Genomic DNA, 13,585 nt, shown 5'->3' with positions numbered 1-13,585 from the left:
TTCCTTGCTTTGGATGTGCTTGAATTGCACAAATTTCAATTCCTCTTGGGGAAAAAAAGTCCCATACTGGCAGACTACGGGTTAGGTGCACCTTTACCTGCACCTTTACCTACCTCAGAACACCTCTGTTTTTTCCCCAACATGATTTCCAAAAGGACCGCCTCCGGAAGACGGCATTTCCAGGAGTGACGTTATAGCTTCAGAGACGTTGTTTCGATGGCACTGCAATGTCATTCCCAGAAGTACTACCTTCTGGAGGCGGGTCCTGGTGGGAATGATATCACAGTATGACAAGTATTGTCAGGGTACCTGCAGATAGGCACAGAGACTGGGTAATAAAATGCCTGCACATCCATAGTTACAACGAAAATGCATTCTTCTGCTAGCACTCTTACCTTATTTCTTTGGTCTTCTTGAAGACAGGTTTCCCATCATTCTCTTCTCCAATATCAAAAAGGTCTGAATACAGCTCCTTATTTTTGTGGTCAACCTGGAAGAGTGCACACCTATCTGCATTCACCAGGTTTTTTGCATATATCTATAGACAAAAAATACCAAAACTAGAGTTAATGGTCATGAGTTAGATTACCTTCAGTCATTTATCTGATACAAACATAAGCCCCTAGAAGACAAAAGTTTTAAGGAATCATCCAGTATGAAAATCTGTTTAAGGGAGCATCCACCTTCACAGTAATCTTTAAAGATATAACTAAAAAGGAAAATGTGTCTTTTATTCAGTATTTTGTTGTAAATTACAGTGTTTCTCTCTTTGAGAAATGCAAGAATATCTTTAAAGGCTTGAATGTTTGCTAAAAGAAAAAAGGCTTTCCTACTACACTCTTTTTCAAGTACAAGGGATGCTTTTCAAAATGGTACCTTTCCTCCCTCTGCGTCTGGATATTATTCACCTTTACCTGATTTTATATAGATGGAATATAGCAAGACCTAAGAATATTTTTGTTTTTTTCTCTTTATCTTCCATGCAAATATATTGCTATTAAATATCCTACAAAAGAAGACATAACAGAGAGGCTAGTGTTTGTTTCTTAAAAAGCTAAATGCACCTGTAATACATAACAATGAACAAACAGGGACTATTGGAAGTGTCCTTATGGATTGCCCTGTGCAGCGGTCCAGGAAATGGCTGCAGCCTCCTGAAGCTGGGGACAGTTCTTGCACAAAAGCTGAGGCTTAATAGTTCTGCATGAACTAACAAAAGCCCACATGGCATCACCCACAGTCAAGACAGTACCATAGACTTGCACAGTCTCTTTCATGCTTTGAACCAACTAGTTTTATTGTAGCAAAACTAACTGCCAGCCAGTACTGATTGTCAGAACAGAATCTGGTCCCAGGAACACAGCAGCTCTTCACTGAAATGTTGCTCAGACATACAATGGACTTTCTGAGAACAAGAGGAAGAGCGAACCAAAGTTGAACAAGGATTACTGTGTTAACTTAAGATGCTGTATAGTCAGGTGCAAGGATCTGCTCTATCCAATTCAGATACATGTCCTATGTTTCTTACCTGTTCAGAAAGTATAGTAACTGCATGGTAGAGCATGATCTCAGGTGGATCTTGCTCAACTTTTTAAAATTGTATATAATAGCTATAACTACATCTTGGTGTGCAGGTCACATCTTAAGAATTCTCAAGACTTCCACATGGATGAATTAACTTCCCCCTCCTCCTCTCTTGTCTTTCAAAAATAAAAACAAAACCCTAAAATATTTCATTTCACACTAATGCAAAGAGATAAACATTAAACCTTCACAGAAAAAAACCTATGAGACTATAAACCATTAGTCGGGAGACTAATCCCATGCCATATGAGCTGTGAAATGGGGACTGCACAGAAATGATCTAGGCCAACTCTACAGAGCTTGGAGGGCCTTCCCGTACCAACAGAATCTATGGCTGGAAAGATTATGTCACTTTCTACTCCATTTTTGCTTCATCAGAGCAGTAGGATGTCAGGGAGACTGCAAGTTAAGAGGTAACTTTTGTGAAGTATTTCCCACTTTAGAGCATTAAGAAGTTCAAACATCTTGACCACTCGCACCATATTTTCCTTTGCTCAAACTGGAGTGAATGCAAACTGTGCCAAAAAGGACAAGGTGCTCAGTACATGCTTCTCTACACCTGTTCAGAAAGTGTATTACATTTCTTTATAAAATCAACAGCAAGGAGTCCTTCAATTTATACAATTAAATGTTTGTGTTCTAATTCACATGACTCAAGAACTTACCTTGATCATGACTCATGCTTTTCAAAAATAACTGTTTAAACACTACTAATTGAGTGAAAAATTTAATGGGATAAGAAAGTCTTACTTCTCTGAAGCCCTAGCTCAAATCCAGGCCAATGGCTGAAAGAGAGTATCAATACAAAAGGTATGTTCTGCACCATCAATATGAAGGCCAGCAACCACCTTTTGGGCAGCTTGCTAGTACTCAAATATATTGTAAGAAAATTTGCAAGACAATTTGAACTTCTGCTTCCCCTCCTTGTATTTATACTCAAAAACACCCTTATGCCACTAACTGAGTGATTTTAATGAAAATAAAAATCAAAAGAATGCTAAAATCCCTGTACTTTTTTCTTTATTATTACAGGAACAAATAAAACTTTAAATGCAATCACTAAAGGGTGAAGTAGTGAGGTGAAATTGAGTTCCACTCTTTCATCACTAAGAGACACAGAATAAGTCACATAACGATAAAAATCACGCTCCCATAAAATGGCAATAAATGTCCAAACATGTAATTTAATTAATTGGCCCAAGAAACAGTCAACTGCTACAGTTTATAAAGGAAGCTAAATATGAAACATCTACGCAGGTTAAAATGCAGAATCGTGATGTAGACAAGTGTTGGAAAAGGAGATGAAAGAGTAAGCATATTTTACTGCCCATTGTGTTTTCCACCAGACCTCTCTTCATACGGAAGAACAGGAAAGAATATCAATATTTGTTCTTAATGCCATATGTTATATTACACGAGCTCTTTTAAATGTTAAGCTATTTTTAAGCAGTTCATTTAAATTGAAAAAGTCAATGTTCAGGAACGTGTCCTATGTGCAGAATTCTTGACTGTGTACTAACTAGACTAAGAAAAACACTGCAGAATATTTTCCATTACTAATTCAAGTTTCTAAATAAAACCACTTTAATGTTGTTTATATTCTAAGTTTGTTGTCTTTGAATAGTCTAGCCATGAATATAGCTTTGAAGATCGGAGTAAGTACCAGAGTATTGTTGGAGAGTAATTTTTTGTCTACACAAATTGAAACAATGGTATCACAGACCCGATTAAGATTTACATTCAGGAAAAAGAACTGCAGCATGCAAGCACAATGAATGTGCTTAAATCTAAATAGCAGAATTCATATATCAAACACTCAAAATGTGCTACGAACAACCAGTCCATATGTATTTGTAAACACTGTTCAGGAAATAATTCTGAATTCAAGCTTGATTCAGAAAATTATAATCTGTTTCTGAACTGTACTTCAAGCCATTGATTAGTTATTTCAATGGACTTGGCTTTAGTGTTTTTTTATAAAACACTGACTGACTCTGTCACTCTTGTTATTGGTGTAAATACTTCTGCAAAGCAAAAGGGATGTCATGACTTGCATATTGCATTCAGCAAATGGAAGAAATGCCCTAGGAGTAATGTTTGACCTCTAGTCCTTCCTACAGACAATAACTTCCTCAGGAGTGTTTTGCAGCATGTAGCAAATAGAATTTATGAAAAAAGAATTAATACAACAAGTTGAAATAAAAACAGAAGCCTTTCTGTTACAATTTTTAAAGCTTCTCTAAAACACAGTAACTTTTTATTTCAGAGATCATCACGTTTCGTCACTTACGAAAGCTGTGAAATGAAGTTGTGAGAATGAAAAAAAGCAAACCGACCTTTGCCATCTTCTTCCATCCAGAGATGTTACTACTGTTTGTAATACATGTCCATTATAAACAGCTTCTATTTTTCAATGATGTAATGTCTTATTTCAAGGAAAGGAGAATGAAGGGCTTTAATAACTAAGACTAATAAACTTAGAAGTGAAAAAGACAACTTACCATTATATGTTCAAGTAGAGAATCTATTGCAACTATATTATCAAAATACGTTCTGCAGAGAAAGAGAAGTCAGTAAATATCGGCATTTAGTCAAACACTTCTCAAAAGACTGTCCTGCACTCTTGTTTTAAAACCACTTAACAGTGGAGCCTGAATGGGTGAGGACAAACCCCTGTACCGTGAAAATCACCGACTGGCTTGCTATAGCACAAAGGAATTGAGAAATGGCCCTAGCTCTGTTCCTTTAATGACAATGACAGAATTGTAGAATATTCTCTATAATATGCAGAATTTTCTCTGTAGAAAGGAAAAGATCACCAAACATTGCCTACCATGGATTGAACAGGCTCTGCTGAGCAACACTAAAAATGTACCAAAATGCTTTGGCACCCTTTTCACACTCATCATTTTAAAAGGATGAGAAGTAAAAAGGAAAAGAAAAGCAATCCAAAAGATTTAAAAACAAAAAAAAAAAAGTTATTTCATTGCTAATAAGTATTATCTACATGATTTTAAAATATCTCATTAGGTTTGTGCTTAGAGGACTATGTATTGAGAACTAATGGAAACTATGTATTGCAGCTAAATTCACATCATATTATCCAACCTTTATCACTATTTAAAAGGCAACAATTTATAAAACTCTTCATGAGTCTTCTCTATCAATCCTGGTGTGACATGTTGAAGTTGCAGAAACAGACTGATCTTGTGACTTAAAAAAAATAAAAATAAAAAATTTCAGTTTCAGAAGCAAAGTGGTAACTGTCCAAGGACAGTCAAGAACATTGAAAGATAAAGGTCAAACTTATTAGTAAAAGAAGTCTAAATCTTCCACATGCCAAGTCTTAATAACCCTCGGATTACAACGTTCCCAGCAGATAGAAAGATATTGTCCCATGGCCTTGAACATATACACAGCTCAGTTCTGTTTGTGTCTAGTGGAAAGGAAACCTATAATACACTGCTCTTACATTGTCAGGGACATGAAGAGGTAAAGCACTGCATATAATGCTCTTTCTAAAATGTTACAGAACTGGTCCCGGTGACATTGCATACTAACAATTTCCTCACTGAATAGGAAACGCTCTTTCCATGTAAGGAAAAGGTACAGACCATTTCTAAGAGGAAACTAATTATTTTCTTGCTAGTGCAAGTCTTTACCTACATGAAGTGCATAAAGTTGCTATTAAATGATACCAAATTTTGTGGCTTAAAACATAGGGTTTCTTTTATGTTAATACTAAACAATTCTAGCAATTGATAATGCTGTATGAGAAGTATATTCTTATAGACATACATACTAAATATTTGCAGTATTTATTATAATTTTTATCTTCAAAAATTAAAATAATTTCAAAGTTCTTTGAAACACTCTCACTACTATGTAACAAAAGTAAATTTTCAACCCATTAATTTGGGTAGATTAATCCAGAGATCTCTGGTAAAATAGCTCAGTACAGATGTTAGCAACATAAAAGCACTCTGGAAACGAACATAATTGTCAAGACACTGTAGTAAGTGGGTAGCTCTGGCAAGGGAATGATGAGAGAGCCCTTTAGGAGACACGCTCTGAACCTAAGCTGGAAAAAAAATAAAAGGTTATCCCTGAGGAAAAGAGCTAGGAAAAAATCTGGATGCAACCAGCTTGCCCGCTTGCAAGGAGTAGACTCCTCCCTGCGGTGTATCACTCCCCATTCCAGCTGGGTTGACTCCACTGCCTGCATTCCTGAGGAATGGCATAGGAATCTTGGACTCTCTCTAATCTCATCAGTTTGAGAATTGTTCATCAAGACCCACAGAAGTGTTTGTAACAGCAAAACTCCAAGACATTTCATTTGTCCACAGTATCATCAGTCTTTTGTGATGGACTTAGAAATTCTTCAACCAATTACTTCGATAACATACCATTAAGCACCCTTAACTGTGATTTACCAAAAGTAAACTTGGTTTGTCTTAATTGATTGGCTATCTCTTCTATTTAAATACGCAAATAACAACAACAGAGAAAAAAGGATGAAGGAAGAGTAGAACACCGAAGACACTAAACTGACTTTCCAAGTCTAAGCCCAAGCTTTCATACTCTTACCGTTTTCAAGTTAATCCTGCATTTACTGTGGTAAAAAATTAAAAGAAAACATACGACATGCAGTGACAGTCTTTGAAAATGAAAACAGAGCCTCCAGAAAATGCAGGGAAAGAATAATCGTGTGGTAGCCCAAAGAACCGTGGAAGAGCCATGTTAGAAAAACTCATCAAAATAAATTGATGAGATTATAGTGCAAATCACACTTACTTTGATACATCAAGCAAGAAGTCATTCAGTTCAGTCTGCTTGGCAAGGCCCCGGCACACCTAGAAGCACAAATCATGTTATCATTTGCTCCAGAAAAACAATGAAGTTAGAGGGATACTGAGGTTGCACAGCCTACCCCTTTAATTTGTAGAAAAAAAATAAATAAATACCACTACTAGTATATACATATTTTACAGCACTGTATAAAATTAAAAGCTAGATTTGTGTGCTGGGCTTCAATCTTAGCTGTCTAGCTGCTGACTTAAAACTGTCAGTCAAATGCAAGTAACAGCTTATGTCTCTTTATAAATGTTAGTTGTTACATTTGTTCATGCTGCCTCAAAGGCTGCCACTGAGTGTGGTTATGAAACCAATTTAAAGACACCTCCTTATCCAGACCCTCAGCTCTTCTGAGAATGTTAAATATTTGGTTTGCTTTCTTCCTTACCTTACTTTTAGCATTTTTTTCCAGGTTGCAAAGTAGCATGTAGACACAACTGAAGATTGACATCAGACAAGTTTAAGTAAGCTAAGTAGCAGGTGACGCATGCTCAACTTTGAGAGAAATCAGCATGAATATGAACACAAAAAATAGTCTGCATACTACATTCTAGAAGCAAAGTATTAGATGAAGCTAGCTTTGAACTGTGTTTTTACTTCATCTAATTGCATACTTCATATCTAAAGTACAACTGTACACCTGTATGTTACTAGAGCAAGCACTGAGGTCAGTAAAAGAAAAGAAGCCTCTATTGCTGTACCTTTTACACAACAAAATATCACACAGAACTAGTAGTATCTTATCTGTCCAAAGCAGATATAAATAAGTATGCAAAACACGATGGCTATATACAGAAGCCTTACTCTTGCATATAATTAGGTAACTAGGTACATTGTCTTGATATACACTACTTGTTAAACCCCAGCTTTGAGTCTGGTAGGTACAGCCCAATGCCAGATCAAGACTCCTGCATTCTTCTCACACAAAAACTTGGGAAGGGCATGCTTTCTGCTTAGCAGAAAGGAGAGAAACAAAAGTGACCAATGGACAGGCTTAAACCAAACTCTCCGTTTTGTTTTGTTAGGTGTGAAAGACTTCTCAGTTAAAAAGAGAGTCATTGTTACAAAGTGAAGCTACAACAGCATACAATTGCATTTCTACCAGCCTACAATAGTCTACACCTGCTAATTCCGCCTAAATGTGCCAGGGTGAATGACCATTCCAGTGTCAATGACTTCCAGCACCAAGGTGGCAAATATTAGAAGCTAGAAAAGAAAAGCAGGAAGCTTTGTGCGAGTCTTCTGCCAAGTGTATGAAAGACACCTTGAACAAAAGAATATCATGACCTCCCTCCTGTGAGTTGACAGAAGAAACTATTTTAGCATCTTCTGTGAGTTGATGGAATGTTTCATTACAGCATTACCACCTTCTATTAACTGAAGTAATAAAACCTATTAGCAAAGCTGCTGGGGTTTGCTAGAGCAGCGTGCACTGTGTGGAGCTTCATTTGGCACTCAACAAGGGACAGCACGAAGCATCCTTAGTGGGAGTAGTTACAGGACCACGAAGCAGCTAGCAAGTGCAGTTTAAAGTAGGCTTAGGCAGCAACACCTAATAATCTCAAAATGAATACCAAAAGCAGGAGGAAACCAACCAGTTGGTCTAGCAGGTGCCTTCTTACAAGAAAAAAAAAACTGCCAAGTTGCCATAATTCTGGTTTAACAATTATCTACTTTGTTAAAGGTTTTTTCCCTTAGTAAAAATACTGTTTAATTTATTTCATCCATGGTTGCAAGTGAGGAAAACTAGCTCCATGAACACCAAAAATGTTAGCGTGTTTTTCTCAGTTGCAGAGAAGGAGTTTGAATCAATGTTTTAGTAATGACCTCCACTTAAATTTGATCATAACCCATGTTCCTACTAATCAATTTCTGGCAGAATGGCTACACAATGAAAATGAAAAACCACCCACACTTACTTGTACTTGATGTATTGCTACTGAAGCCCATGCAAGATTTGCTGTTGCAACCTGAAATTAAAAAGTAGTAATTAACTCTGAGGAAACCTTGAAAACTGCACATCAGTTACGTGTTTGTTTTCTCTATCCAGCTGCCAAGTAACCGACAGCTGTTTTAGACAGGCAGGCAGTAACGATTTGTGGGAAGACAGTTATTTTGTGTAAGTCTCGGTATACTTGCAAGCGTTGCAATTTTAGTAAGGTACGTTCAGTCACCAAAATCAGTACCAACAAAATGCTTGTCAATGCTCTTCAGAAGCAGTATTGGGAACCCATCAGCTCAGAAGTACAACATCAAAACAAAAATCCCATAAGCCGAGGGCTTTAAAAATTACATTATGTACATTATTGAAAGACATCTACCATAGAAATAAGATACCCCATTACATCTTCGCGGGGCTGTATCTCTTCAGCCACAGCTATTTCCAGCTGTAAACAGGCAGTTCCTTTCACTACCATTTTGGTTGGTGGCAGAAGAACCAGACCTGATCCCTCAGCTCAAGACTAATATTTCAAGTATGACAGTTTCCAGGCAACATTTCGAACAACTGTCACGTAAACTGCAGTTAACTAAGATGTGCTACCATGCATAATCTCCTGTCCTTGACACACAGGAGCTTTATAGGAACAGAGGACAGAAGTACAAAAGGTCTGCCGCTGCATACCCTCCTAAGGTTATATATACATTTTTTAAGCAGAACACACTTTACACATTTTATAAAAACTGCTAATGGTATCCAAAGGCTTTCTGAAACCTGAAAATTAAAAGACTGCTTTAGGACACCCAGAAAGTTACCTTAAAACATTTTTAGTTTACTGATAAAATACTTTTATTTAGCAGTTAATCTTTTCCAAGTAGAACATTCATGAACTTCAGTTACAGAATGTATTTCATATAACAAAAATATTCATGTTTGCACAGAACAATGCATGTCTAAGACCTACCTGAGTTGCAGACTGATTAACGTAATAAGCACAATTTTTAAAAGTAAATACATTGTGTGTAAGCAGCAGAATTAATAAAGTCTGGGGGTTTCCTGAATGCCTGTTCTTTGATCTGTGAGCAGGGACACTGGCACTGCCATATTAATCCGGTCCCCCACCACAACCTCTACTTACCAATGAAAAAATACCAGGTGTGACACTGAGGCTGAAGTGACACTGACTGCCCAACTAATATATATGTATATGAGCATCCCATGTATGCTAGGCTACTTAGGTTACTGACAAATAGAATATACAATTGACAAATATCGCTGGTTTTTCCTTCCTTGGCACAGCTAGCTTTAATATCTCTTGTTTGCACATTTTCTGTTCATTTCACGAGAATAATTCCTGTTCAGTACAGTTAAATTGCTCCATGGTGTTTCTTGTACTGCTATCAAGACAACAGACCTGACTAGAACTCACCCCATTTTGTCCTAACCTCTGTGTCCAGGCTCCCTTCCCTGGGGAAAGGTACTGAGAGAAATGAATGGCACATCTTCATGTGAGAACCATCTTAGTGTGTAGATGGGACATAACAAGGATCCTCACCTAGACATGCAGGTGCACTTCTAGCACCTTTAATACAGCAAAAGCCTTTGACATATTTGCTCCATTTTCAAATTTGTTTGCACTTGGCTAACAACTCATAATTTTGGGTTGACAAATGGACTTGTATAGACAATGTAGCTACACGGACCTTATATAAATACAGTAAATCATACAGTGTAGAGATCAGTCATGGAAATCGTAAGACAGTTATGAATGGGAATATCTGGATGGGGAAGCATCAGAAGGAAAGAAAAAGCAGAAGAGAGCATTACGAATGGCACCTAGATTAGCAGGTCATCCAGGCAGCAGCACAGCTACGCACAGTTTCCAAGGACAACTAGGTCAGGAGAGAAAGGACCGTGAGTAAAACTTGATGACTCACAGAGATGGAACAGGCTAGATAGACAAGACATCAGCTTCTAAAGGCTAAAGAAAAGGCTGACTCAAAACTAACAGATGGTTGTCAACCTAGGAAGAAACTGGGAGACATAAGGACTCACCAGCCCTCATCCTCTGTCCTCCCATTGCAAAGCATCCTGGAAAGACTACCTGGATACACACATCTTTGTCCACAACTCTTGGAAATACCACCTGGACACATACATCTTGGTGTCTGAGAGCATGTGCACCATAAGAATGTGAATGCAAATATATGAAATCTCTTTTGCTTCACTTCAGTTTTACAATAAAATCACTTTCCACTCCTGTGAGACCTAGCATTGAGACTTGCCATGGCAAGAGAAGAACCCTACTGTAAAATATCATGTTGCAACGTTGTAACAACAGTATACTGTTTGACATTTGATTTACACTTACATTTCATTCAAATGCTCTGCATTAAGCTCACTAACAACTCCATACTGAGCTTATAATCAAGAAATCTTCAACTTGTTTTTCCACAAAAGAACACAAGGTGAGATTCTTGATGTGTCCCTGTACTTGTATATGTAAATTTTACCTCCTGTGACTGAAATGCACATCACTGCCTGCTTTTTTCAATAAGTAACATTTGCTGATGAGGAAAAATAAACTATGAAAATGGTAAAATACACATGACAAGAGCAAGAGAAGAAAGTTGGGGAGAGCTGGAGTTCTGGCCATTGTGGGGAAGCGGGCAAAGGCTGGGCATGAGCTCACTCACCTCTTGATGACTAAGGTGGAAGGCTTCTTTGCCCCAGTGACGGTAAAGCTCCAGGATACCAATTAGATCACCAATTGCAGTGACAATTGGCAAACACAGAACAGATTGGATACGAGTCCCTGATTCCAGACCAGTACCTTTGGGAAATCGCTCATCCTAGAAAATGTAAACATAATCTGATAAAATGTAAATATCATAACATTAATGTGAAAGATACACTGACATTTTCGTCCCTCTCCTGGCTCATCAGATCTGCAGGAAAATGATAAAATTCACTAAAACTCATATCTCTCAGCATAATTTACACACAGTATTAAGACGTCTACTAAAACAATGCAACAAAAAAAGTCTCAGCATTACTTCACATGTATTAATAAGGTTACTGATGTAAAGTCTGGACTAGCTGTGATATTAGACCCAGCTTTAGGTCTGTTTTTATAATACATTTTCTATAATGTCACAGGCAGCAAAACCGTCACTTCATTGCTAATACCGGTCCAGATTAAGTAAAAACCTGGACAAACAACACTAACCCCCGGCTCCTCCCACGCCCACGCCCCCACACACACCCCCCCCCCAAAAAAAAAACACACACAAAAAAAAACCAAAACAAAACGAGAAAGCATTTGTAATCATCAAGTGGACTGCTCAGATTTCAGTGCTACGAAGCAGACAGCAGCACTTGCAAGGGAACAAAAATCAAAACCTGAGGCTAAGGCTTTAGGTTATACTGAGTTATAATCCTCAACCAACTCCTGAGGAGAAAATTGTGTTTCCAAAAACGTATGCATGAGAGTAAGAATCTTCCTCCTTCCCTTGCTTATACATCCTGAATAAACCAGTGCAGAAGTTATAGGAATAAATGTTAAAATTAACCTACCAGCTGCTAATAAAAGGTCCAAATGCGTAACTTTTAATCTACATAGGGAATGTCCAAGGCTTTATAGCTTTGGTTCCCCATGTAGGAAAATCCACAAAGACCTGAGAAACCACCTGGATATTGCAATTGATAAGGCAGTAAATAGCAGATGCAAAGTATTTGAGACCCACTTCTTTGCACATTGGCCCTTCAGTACTTGATTTGTACCAGATGTTCCCTGCAGGCTGTGCTTAGGAAAAACAGAATCTCCTTCAAGGCTGATCAAAATCGCTCCTTTCTCAAAGAAAACATCAAGTAATCTCTACCTATTTACTAAGATGACAATCAATGTGAAAGGCTAGGAACAAATGACAAACAAGAATGAGTGGGGAACACTTTGCTTCAGGAGCAAAAAAACCCAGGAGCCTCCTGCTTTCACTTTTTAATTCTGTCCTCCCCCCCCAAAAAAAAATGGCTGGAAAATCTATCTGCAAGTGCTTCCCTTTCACTGTTGTGATGCTCCTAAAATCACACAAATGCAAATCATGTCACCAAAATGAATCTCCCTGCTCAGCCAATAATCCACTGATACTGTAAACCAACAAACAAAGTTCAAAACTCCTCCCCACTCCCCCCACCTCCCGAATTTATTGTGAATGTAAATCACAATACATCAATACATACAACATATATATATACATACAACATATAACAAGCATTAAAGGATATCATTATATTAATTGGAAATCACCAGTAACAAATTAAGCCCTACATGTGTCTGAAAAAAACCTAATGTATAAAATCTTATAGTCCAGGGTGCATAGAAAGCATTTATTGTTACTACAGGGAAAGCAGCTTCTGCCTTTTGTTTTTGTGGTTCTGTTTAAGTGTACTCACATTAGGCATTTGGTATTTTGTTTACAGCCCGGGTTTGCTCAATAAAGGTCATACATTTTTTAACAAATATTTTTAAAATAGAGACAGCAATATCCAATTTTGGCCACAGTATCCAAAGATTGTTATTCTGGACAGACCTCAAAAGGATAGAAAACACTGAAGAGAGAAGAGAATTTAAATTTCCTTGATGTTCTCATAACCAGTTGGGCATAAAACCCTCTCATAAAGTACAGTTTAAATAACAGCTTCATACAATTGCATAGGTGTGACTAGAGGATGAAGTTTTTCAAAAAAGTAAAAAAGACAGATGTGCAGAGTGCCAAGAATTATCAGAATATGACTTTAGGATTTTCTGAAACCTTTCATGGAAAAAGGCCTGAATTTTGATATCTGTTACATTAGTGTGCCTTTCATGTAGGTCTACTATTATAGTATAAGAATTCCAGCTTTGTGTTGGTGTAAGCAGAGATCAAAAACCTGTCTAATAAACAGAATTCTGGTTGACATTCTTGTCAGTGTGCACCCTGCATTATAATTAAATCAAACTTTGATTGACTATGCAGAAGTTGTATTTCAAGACCAGAAGGACAGCAGTTTTGACTGATTTTTTATTTTTTTTTTAATCTCCAAGTGACTATGGTACCATTACTTCCCTTATCTGACAATGAAAAAAATGTTAAAAGAAAAAAAAGATCTTTAAAGTTAAGAATAAAAGAGATGTTCTGAAATGATTCCATCAAGCTAATCCAAATTCAA

The 13,585-nt window shown here is 37.3% G+C and overlaps 1 protein-coding gene across 1 annotated transcript in view; it reads right to left on the bottom strand.

The window, feature by feature from the left end:
* The window catches only part of PDE10A (phosphodiesterase 10A), a 194,381-nt gene that overhangs the window by 36,361 nt on the left and 144,435 nt on the right, over positions 1–13,585 (bottom strand). The window contains exons 7-11 of the mRNA XM_005443108.4: positions 11,074–11,229; positions 8,358–8,408; positions 6,379–6,437; positions 4,086–4,137; positions 396–538 (exon numbers count right to left, since the gene is read on the bottom strand). Of these exons, the coding sequence (XP_005443165.2) occupies positions 396–538; positions 4,086–4,137; positions 6,379–6,437; positions 8,358–8,408; positions 11,074–11,229 (461 nt within the window). The remainder of the gene's footprint in view (positions 1–395; positions 539–4,085; positions 4,138–6,378; positions 6,438–8,357; positions 8,409–11,073; positions 11,230–13,585) is intronic.

Source organism: Falco cherrug, chromosome 6 (assembly GCF_023634085.1).
Source record: "Falco cherrug isolate bFalChe1 chromosome 6, bFalChe1.pri, whole genome shotgun sequence".
Classification (NCBI taxonomy): Eukaryota; Metazoa; Chordata; class Aves; order Falconiformes; family Falconidae; genus Falco; species Falco cherrug.
Note: the sequence above shows the minus strand (reverse complement) of the source record. Positions and strands in the feature narration are given on the sequence as shown.